This window comes from Taurulus bubalis (assembly GCF_910589615.1).
Source record: "Taurulus bubalis genome assembly, chromosome: 6".
NCBI classification, from domain to species: domain Eukaryota; kingdom Metazoa; phylum Chordata; class Actinopteri; order Perciformes; family Cottidae; genus Taurulus; species Taurulus bubalis.
This window is the reverse complement of record NC_136594.1, coordinates 3,136,443-3,146,442: the sequence shown is the minus strand read 5'-3', so window position 1 is coordinate 3,146,442 and position 10,000 is coordinate 3,136,443. Positions and strand designations below refer to the sequence as shown.

General features: G+C 42.5%; 1 protein-coding gene across 1 annotated transcript in view; it reads right to left on the bottom strand.

The window, feature by feature from the left end:
* The window catches only part of lcor (ligand dependent nuclear receptor corepressor), a gene marked incomplete at both ends in the record, with an annotated part of 69,882 nt that overhangs the window by 11,573 nt on the left and 48,309 nt on the right, over positions 1 to 10,000 (bottom strand). The window contains 2 exons of the mRNA XM_079219344.1: positions 3,086 to 3,197; positions 8,012 to 8,091. Of these exons, the coding sequence (XP_079075470.1) occupies positions 3,086 to 3,197; positions 8,012 to 8,091 (192 nt within the window). The remainder of the gene's footprint in view (positions 1 to 3,085; positions 3,198 to 8,011; positions 8,092 to 10,000) is intronic.

Sequence of the window (10,000 nt, the reverse complement as noted above, 5' to 3'; positions counted from 1 at the left end):
AAGGTGACTTCCTAATGAAGCGCTGCAGCTGGCAGAGTCCACTTCAACTCATTCTTATTTGCTATTTATGTATTTACTATTTATGATCCTTGTTGGCTTGCCTCCCGTTTAATCCTCTAGCTAATCCCTAAAAGGGTTTTCCTCGTGTTAAACATGCAACTCTGTTTTGAGAAGTGATAACACCTAAAACATAGTTATAATACCAGTGTATTATATGCATTATTATGTGTTCGCTCCAAGTTTTCATTCCTAAATGGATTGATGGATAGTTGCTTTATTAATTAAGGGGGGGATTTATTCGCTAAGGCAGCATTTATAGATCCAGATAAAGCAATATTAAATTTAAAAAAATGAAGAAAAAATGCACAATATATTAAATTAACTAAACAATAGTGCACCCCTATGGCAGATATTGCTATAAAAACTGTATAATGTAATCTTCATTTACTCATAACCAGTAACGTATAGACTGATATTTACACATGAGAACAACTTCTCACATTATGTTATTTTATTATAACATTGGTTTGGGGATGACAGACGGAGCCCCCGTTGATGCCGCTAGTTGTTTGCGATGGATTGTTTAATCCCTTTGTTAATGTGGTTTGACTCCCGCGCTCCACCTGGACGCCGCTCGCCGTAATCCCGCCGCGGACATGATCTCGTTGACGAGGCGGCGATGAAAACAGCTTAAACTGTTGACACGGCAAATAAAAGAGCTTAACCTGCTTCCTGACACTCAATTAATCACACACACACTCACGCACAGACACACACACACACACACACTCACACACATACACCTCTTTGCCACAAACAGGCCTTAAATGCTCAGAAAAACCCCAAGAAGAGGGTTAGTTTGCTGAAGTTTGCTCATTGTAAAGCTCTATTTCGACAGCTTGGGAACCCTCCCTGAGATGGGAAACCCCCAGCATGCACTGAGTGTGTGTGTGTGTGTGTGTGTTTGCTAGGAAATGGCCTGTTGTGCAACACTACAGGTTTGTGCAAAAGGTACACACAAGGTCTCGCCTCCCTACAACAAAGCAGTGGGATTTGGCAGCTGAATTTGAGTAGTTCAGGAACTCTGCCGTCCAGAGAGGAGTTTCCTGAGAGGGTTAGTGGCGTTAGAAACAGACGAGGAGCCAAACTGTTTTGTGAATTACGCTTCGAGGGGAAGATATTTTGTTGTGGATCGTTTCGCTCCATCAGCAGCCACAAAGAAAACTATTTCCTCCTTGTTTTTGGTAATGAATGTAGTATAAATGAGGCTCTGGATGCTGTGTGAACAAACCCCCTCAGAATACATGTAGGAATGAAAGAGTGCAGTTTGGTGGCGTAGGAGCTGCTGAAGTGGAGGCCTGGGTGACGTTCACGGCTCTATATTCGGCGGCTCCACAGGCGGCTCGGCCTGCGTGAGTGAAGCCGGATTGATTCGGGGGCCGAGCATTGATTGGACCGACATCTGCTTCCTCCCTCCCGGAAAAAACACAACACGAGCTTCCGCCTCGCTGTGCTCCGCCACAAAGAAGCCGTCGGCCTCGGGACACAACGCGATCCGCTCCCAGCTGGGGAGAGCTTTGTGGCCACTCGGCAAATATTCTGACTTTGAACGGTGCTGCGCATTTGAGACCTGCACCAAAAGCTGACGGTGCATAGACAGGGTTCATACACACTCTGACCAATGATCCATGACTTTAAACCAAATGTCCATGAGCAAACATTTAGTGAAATCTGGGTGTAAACAGGAAAAAGTGAGTAAATGTAGGACTCTAATTAATTTAAGGTAATTAGGAGTTTGGGCAACCAAGAAGAATCTCGTCAAAATATGGGTATTTAACTATTACTTGTTACTTTTCCCAGCTATTGCATAACATCAATAAATAATTAGAATGAATGCCAGAAACTTCTCTCAAAACTACATCCTCCGACATAATCGTGCAGTTTAATCAACACCTCTGAAACATCCGTGAATTAAAAGCTGATTATGGAAATGTCTCCTGAACGGCCTGAAGGCTGCTGAACCGAGGTGCAGTTTTATATTTGGCCCTCGACACTAAAGCTGCAATCCTCATGTGACTATTTGCAGACATGCATTCAAATTAAAATATTGCCACATTTGAGAAGAGATCGTATCGTACGGGCGTGAGATGAATTTGCAGATCTTTTTTCTCAATAAAGCCGGTAAAGTGTTGACGAAACCACTCGCTCCACCGCCCTGGTTTCAGTGATATCTGCAGACATTGCCTCCTGCTAGTTTCTTTTATTGCCCCGATAAATAAAAAGCTGGAAAGTAGAGGTCCATGTGTCCGCCTACGTGGAATAACTTCCACCCTCCCAAAATGAATTCAGCACTAGTTTCTCATGAATCGTCTCTCTCTCCACGATGTAAAATAACCTTCCACTGAGTTTCCCCACGTGGCCCCTCGTCATAATGGTGGCACAGGTCGGAAAAGTGGGTCGGCCTCTCTGGCCCAGATCTTCCCTGATTCAGGGGTCTACCTGGAGGGCTGAAATGTCTCCGTTCCAATTGGAAAGCTTGGAAAAACGTCACACTTGGTGTCCCTCAGGGATCGATCCCCGGTCCCCTTTCTATCCAAACCGATGTCACAACTTCACACGTCGGACTTCCTGTGTCCTCAAAGTTTTCCACTTTGATTTAATTAAACAAAAGGAGGAGAAGACCATTTGAGACCAAACACTTTTTTATGTATATCTTTGGCTCCATTGTATTTTTCCACTATTTTCCATCTCAGAGGGTCTAAAAATGTTCTAAAAAACAACAAACATCTGTAAATGGTCTGATTTCAACTCTGATTAAACGCAATAAATGTCTTTAAATATATAATACGCTCTGGTATTATACACCCCTGTTAGGGAATCTCAGATTTTTTTTGTGACACTATCTCTGATATTTGACTGATTTCCCCGGAGTTTTCACCAAATTGCCTGACTTGACTTATCAAACACACCTCTGGAAACTCTAAAATGTTCCAGATATTAATGACTGGAGGGGAGTGGGAATGAGTAATGAAGTGACTGATGAGTTGTGTGTGTGTGTGTGTGTGTGTGTGAGTGTGTGCGTTACCTTTTCTGTGGAACACAGCATTGAGGAAGTCTTGGGCCTGTCTCTCCAGCCGGCTGATCCGAGACCGCTCCGACAGCACCGGGCCGCCTGCACCCTTCTCCACGCCGAGCTCCTGCACGGACCACACCGAGACAAACCAGTCAGTACAAACCAACAACTAACTAAATACATAATAATAATAATAAAGCCCCTCAGTGGGTCGTGTGACCACGCTCAGAACAGGTGGAGCTGCAGACGTCTCCATCCTTTGGCTTGAAAATGGTGAATTGGTGCTCAAAGTATTTCTTTATTATTTTTATTCTATAACAGTTCAGTGACATGGTGAGAATTACAAGGCTTATTAAAATGTATAGAAATGTACATTGATAAATGAACTCACAATTACTATTATTATTATTATTAACATATACATCATTTATTTTGATTACTAACTCAATTGTAGTGAAATACAGGTGAAGTTTTCAGATGATTTTGTCCGACCAACACGTTTGAGAAGGTGAAACCAGAAAATTAAAATGCATAATGGGAATTTTAATAGTTATGTAATTTCCGTACGCTTGTCTAATCAATTGATTGATCCATTGTTTCAGCGCTTCATAATTGTTTGTGTGTATTTTAGTTTTGGTCGGACGAAATCCACTGAAAACTTCACCTGGATTTCACTACAATTGAGTAGTTATCAAATAAATAATGTGTATGTTAATCAATAATAATAATAATTGTGAGTTAATTTATCAATGTGGATGTTACAACAACTAAAATCTACATTTCTACACATTCTAATACGTCTTGTTCAAGGGGCAGGTAATAAAATTACATCAATTTGTATACAAATTGACTTTTTCTCAATTTTCCCTCCGTTTTTTTGTGGATCTGGATCTCGTCACGTTCGTCCACCAGAGCGCCGGCGATGACTCGACCGGTGTCGGTGCGATGCCGCGTGTTTGAACCGGTAAACCGGGGAATCTGAGACGAGTCGTGTTTTAACCCCTCGCCTCTCGCCTCTGATCCATGGATCCATGGATCCATGGTTCCGGCCCACCGGATCTCCTCTGTTGTTCACGGACAGCAGACGGGGAGGAGGGAGGAGCTTTCAGCCCGACAGAGGAATAAAGTGAATAAAGATCCTGTCCAGTGAGAGGAACACAATCAGGAAGGCTGAGGAATTCATCTTTGTGTCTTTCTTCATCCTGATTGTGATTGACATGATTATTGACCGGTCAGATGTCGACGAGAGAATATATAGAGAGGAGAGAGAGGGGGGAGAGAGATAGAGGGAGAGAATATATAGAGGAGAGAGAGGGGGGAGAGAGATAGAGGGAGAGAATATATAGAGAGGAGAGAGAGGGGGAGAGAGATAGAGGGAGAGAATATATAGAGAGGAGAGAGGGGGGGAGAGAGATAGAGGGAGAGAATATATAGAGGAGAGAGAGGGGGGAGAGAGATAGAGGGAGAGAATATATAGAGAGGAGAGAGAGGGGGGAGAGAGATAGAGGGAGAGAATATATAGAGAGGAGAGAGAGAGGGAGAGGGATAGAGGGAGAGAATATATAGAGAGGAGAGAGAGGGGGGAGAGAGATAGAGGGAGAGAATATATAGAGAGGAGAGAGAGGGGGGAGAGAGATAGAGGGAGAGAATATATAGAGAGAGGGAGAATAGCGAGGGGGAGGGAGAGAGAGAATAGAGAGAGAGGATGAAAATAGAGAGGGAGAGAGATAAGAGAATAGAGAGAGAGATAAGAGAATAGAGAGAGAGGGAGCAAGAGAGAAAAGAGAATAGAAAGAGAGAGACGGGGGAGAGAGGGAGCGAGACAGATAGAGAGAGACAGAGAGATAAGCGAATAGGAAGAGAGAGAGGGGAGAAAGAGAGAATAGAGAGAGAGATGAGAGAATAGAGAGAGAGAGAGGGGGGAGAGAGAGAGAATAGAGAGAGGAAGAGAGAGAATAGAGAGAGAGAGATAAGAGAATAGAGAAAGAGAGAGAGAGACAAGTGAATAGAAAGAGAGAGAGAATAGAGAGAGAGACAGATGGGGATGGAGGAGGGGGTTGCCGGTGAAGTAAGGATGTTTTAGGAGACAGATGGCCGACCTCTGAGGTCGGGCCGGGGTCAAGTTGAAAAACAAGAAACCGGCGAGGAAGGACGCCCCCCCCCTTCCTCCTCCCCCTCCTCCCCTCCTCCTGACTTCCTTCCCTCCCTCGTTCATTTGCTCAAGTCACATCCCAAAAAGAAGGAGGATGGAAAACACGGACAAGAAGTCCTAAAAGAGTAATGGAACGTTTCAGCATTCCAACTGAGCCAACAACCTCCGCTGAAGAAGACCATGCGGCGCGACCGAAAGCTCCAGAACGAGGGAGAGGACCTCGGGTTGTGAAGGAATCCCAGATTAAAGAAATTAGAAATGAATTAACTACTTTTTCTTGCATTTTATTCAATAGCATGTAATAATATATATGATATACTATATATATATATATATATATATATATATATATATATATATAAAAGTGAATTAAGAGAGCGTAAGTGACTGATCATCGTTCTTCGCTGCTTCCCACCGGCCATTTGTGTTTTCTTTTGTATTTAATTAATTAGTCACCCTGTGGCGTTTACAACACCCACGATGGAGATGTGGCGTGAAGCGTGGGCCGACGTCTGGACCCGAAACCCCGCCCCCTAAACCACAAGCCACGCCCTCAACCCCTAAACCCCGCCCCCCCACAGTCCTCTTATTGTTCTTTTTGTGTTGGGATGGTGATGCTTTGTAACACAGAAGCAGGTACAACAACTTCTATGTATCTCATGTGTATTTAGTATCCTGTCCAACACACTTTTTATTTATTTTTATTATTATTATTATTATTATTATTATTATTATTATAATACTCTGATCACTTTTTCAGATGAAACTCTTGAGAGGAAGCGGCGGCCTCTTTGCTCTCACTAATTTACACCCATGTCACCACCACCACCCTCCTCTTCCTCCTCTTCCTCCTCTTCCTCCCACACACACACACACACACCAAATCATTATGTCACTTTCCATTCATGAGCCAAATTGGGGTCAAGACCATGATGGTGGAACAACACAAATAACAAGAATGCAGGAGGAAGAGGAGGAGGAGGAGGAGGAGCTTCCAACAGAGAGTTGGGGTAAAGGCGTGCAGACAAAAACAAAAACACACAAAAACACACAACATGTGTAGACAAAGGAGAGAGACTTCACTGAAGCAACACAAGTGGAAGCAGGAAGCAGAGTCCACCTCCTAATCTCTTATATATGGCGCTAGTAAAAGTGCTGAAGATGATTTTCAGCTTTATTCTATTTGGCACACATTCTCTTTATGTTTTATTCAGAATCGCTATAATTTTCTCATAGATGCTGATTATTTATTTATTGTAAACCTTGGGTGAACGTGCTGCACATTTCATATTTTAAACCCAATAATTAGCAATAAGGAAGTAGTTTAAAAGCTAAGACTTCAGTTTTTCTGTACGGCTTTACATTTTCTTCTAAGCGATAGTTTGACATTTTGAGAAATACGCTTATTATCTTAACTCCTGAGAGGAAGACGAGCAACTGGGAGCCAAATAGCTTAGCTTAGCATAAAGACTGCTAGCCTGGGCCTGCCCAAAGCTAAACTAGAATTACGGCAGTTTGTTGCAGTTGTCCGTCCAAAAACATCATTTGACCCTATGGCATTTGTTCGATATTCTCATAATTAGCACATGAAATATTGAGTTGTGCTGTGTGGTCACAGTGACCTTGACCTTTGACCACCAAATTCTAATCAGTTCAGCCTCGAGTCCCGGTGGACCTTTGTGCCAAATTTGAAGAACTTCCCTCCGGGCATTCCTGAGACGTCGAGGCAATAAATTGCCATAAAAGGAAAAAGACAGTATGTCGTAAAAAAAAAAAGTACTCTGACAAAAACAGAAGTTATTGGCCCAAAGACTAATTATTGATTGATACAGTTGCTTTAGATGCCGTTGCCCTGGCCTCCAGTCAGGTATCCTGCATCAGGTCCTTTAAACAAACGTTTTTCACACAATAATCACCAAGAAATCGGGCAAAACAATGCAAGAAAAATGGGTCTGTGCAATCGTTCCTTGTTGTCTAGATTACTGCGACTCAACAGGTCTCTCCAGAGACCCAGAATGCCGCAGAACCAGTACCGACAAAGACCAAGAAAAGAGATGTTATTACTGCTGTGTGAGCCTCTCTGCACTGGCTCCCCTTAAATAAATGTAAAACCCTCCTCATCACCTACAAAGGTCCCGATCGCTCCACTAGAACGTAATGCACGCTACCAACTCGTATGGATCGGGGTAACACCTGGATCACGCTGCTCAACACCTGCTGCTCGCATCATTATCATCAGCAGTAATGTCTATAATTTGTGTGTCAAAAAGAAATTTGATGAAAAAGGTCTGAGTGCAGTATGTTGGAAAGCGTCTCATTACATTGTCTCAGTATGGTGGGTCCCAAAGATATCATAGAAATGTCACAGTGTAGTACAGAGATTTTCAAGCACTGTGCCGTGAGAGATCGTCAGAAAATGTCCAATTTCACTTAATTGGTCCCAAAAAACATTATTTAGTTGATTCAGTGTCAGTTCAATTGGAGAAAAAAAAAAATCACCATATAAACGTCGAAAGATGCCAAAAAATCTGAAGCATTTGCATCATGGGAGTTTTTTTGTTCTTGCTAAGAACCCAAAGAAGTATGACGTGTTTGTATGAGCGCTTCAGAAAGCTGCAAGCAGCAACATCTTGAAAGTCCACTCACAATGGCCAGAGGTCTTCTATTACCCAACATGCATTGTTATGGGCTTGTAGGAACATTAATGAGCGGGGCTTTGAACCCGGCGACCCCCGGACCTTAACCCCGCCAGATGAGAGCGATAACATCCGCCGCTGGTCTCTTACCTTGACTTTCTCGCGTCTCAGGCAGCAGAAGAGACAGTTCTCATCGAAGGACCAGTCGGACACTTCCTCTGGCTCGCAGTCTGAGAGAGGGAGACAGAAAGCAGCGGGTCAAACAAACTCAGCCGGCATCAATAGAAAACCAGCCTATCTTTAGGCCTCTGCTCGAAAATGTCATCCCCAAACTAAAAAGGGTGTATCTCTGCAACCACTAGGGCTATTTGAATAATGTTGGTGTTATAATAAAAGGTACACATGTGAGATGTTGTTCAGATGTGTAAATATCAGTCTATATGTTACTGGTTAAGAGTAAATGAAGATGAAACACAGAAAAACATGAAAAGGTTTCAGGTCCACCTATAAAAAAATTGCTTTCAGGATGACTATTTCTTTGAAATGATGCAGCTGTAAGGTCCAACTCTAACCCAAATCATAGCTCACTATGTGAACATTCTCTAACCCAAATCATAACTCAATATGTGAACATTCTCTAACCCAAATCATAGCTCAATATGTGAACATTCTCTAACCCAAATCATAGCTCAATATGTGAACATTCTCTAACCCAAATCATAGCTCAATATGTGAACATTCTCTAACCCAAATCATAGCTCAATATGTGAACATTCTCTAACCCAAATCATAACACAATATGTGAACATTCTCTAACCCAAATCATAGCTCAATATGTGAACATTCTCTAACCCAAATCATAGCTCAATATGTGAACATTCTCTAACCCAAATCATAGCTCAATATGTGAACATTCTCTAACCCAAATCATAGCTCAATATGTGAACATTCACTAACCCAAATCATAGCTCAATATGTGAACATTCTCTAACCCAAATCATAACTCAATATGTGAACATTCTCTAACCCAAATCATAACACAATATGCAATATATATTAAAAAAAAGCCCCAAATACACTCCGACTGCAAACATAAAGTCCCATTTTCAAGCAGAGAACCGGAGTTCTGGAGGAAATCTGGCTGCATGAAACTAAAAGAAAGAATCAAAAGCATCCAGATGCATCTTAAAAAAAAAAAACAGCCCGACATGCTGCAAATAAAGCGAGCAATATGTAATGATTCACTTTTAAAATTACAGCTAATGATTATGCATTTGTGCAAAAACTAACCAAACCAGTTATTGACAGAGGAGCTCATTTCAAAATCGAGTACGCTGCTGCCTAAAGACGAGTGTGTGTGTGTGTGTGTGTGTGTGTGTGTGTGTGTGTGTGTGTGTGTGTGTGTGTGTGTGTGTGTGTGTAAATATGAATGTCTCCGCTCGTGAAGCCTTTGTGCCCTGAAGCCCTGTTTGGAGGAACTAAGTACTTCTTTCTGCCGGCTCTCTGTTGAACATGAACAGGGAGGAAGGCTTCACGTCCGTCTCCTGCTCGTTCATCTGCAGCCCATCATGCAACAGAACGCATCCTCCTTCCTCCGCTCACAGCTTTGCTCTCTCTCTCTAAAGCCTCCTCTGGATAATACCATGTACGCAACAGCGATGAGAAATCAAAAGGAATCCCGAAGATTGCAAAAGCATTCAATAATCAATCGATCCGGTTATGACGGCAAAAGGTCCGTCTCCAGTTTGGACTGTCCTGCAGCGCAGAGCCAAACTTTTTACCGCCTTAATGAAGAGTGCAATTACCGTAAAATGTGGGTTATAAGCCGCTACTTTTTTCCTCAACTTTGACCCGTGCGGCTTTAATATAGGCGTGGCTAATTTGTGGATTTTTACGATTCTAAATTTAGCAGCAGTTGCAGAGACATGCTAGCTAGCGAGCGTTAGTTAGCGAGTGTTACCTAGCACTAGCGAGCTAGCTAGCGACTTGGTAGCAGCAGCAACAGCGGCTTATAAACCGCCACGGCTATTTAAGATTAAAAACAACTTTTGTTGTTGTATTTAGTAGCTAATGAGCTAATAAAAGGGTGTGCCTTATAACCCGCAATTTACGGTAAAAGTTTTAAATGCTAAATAATCT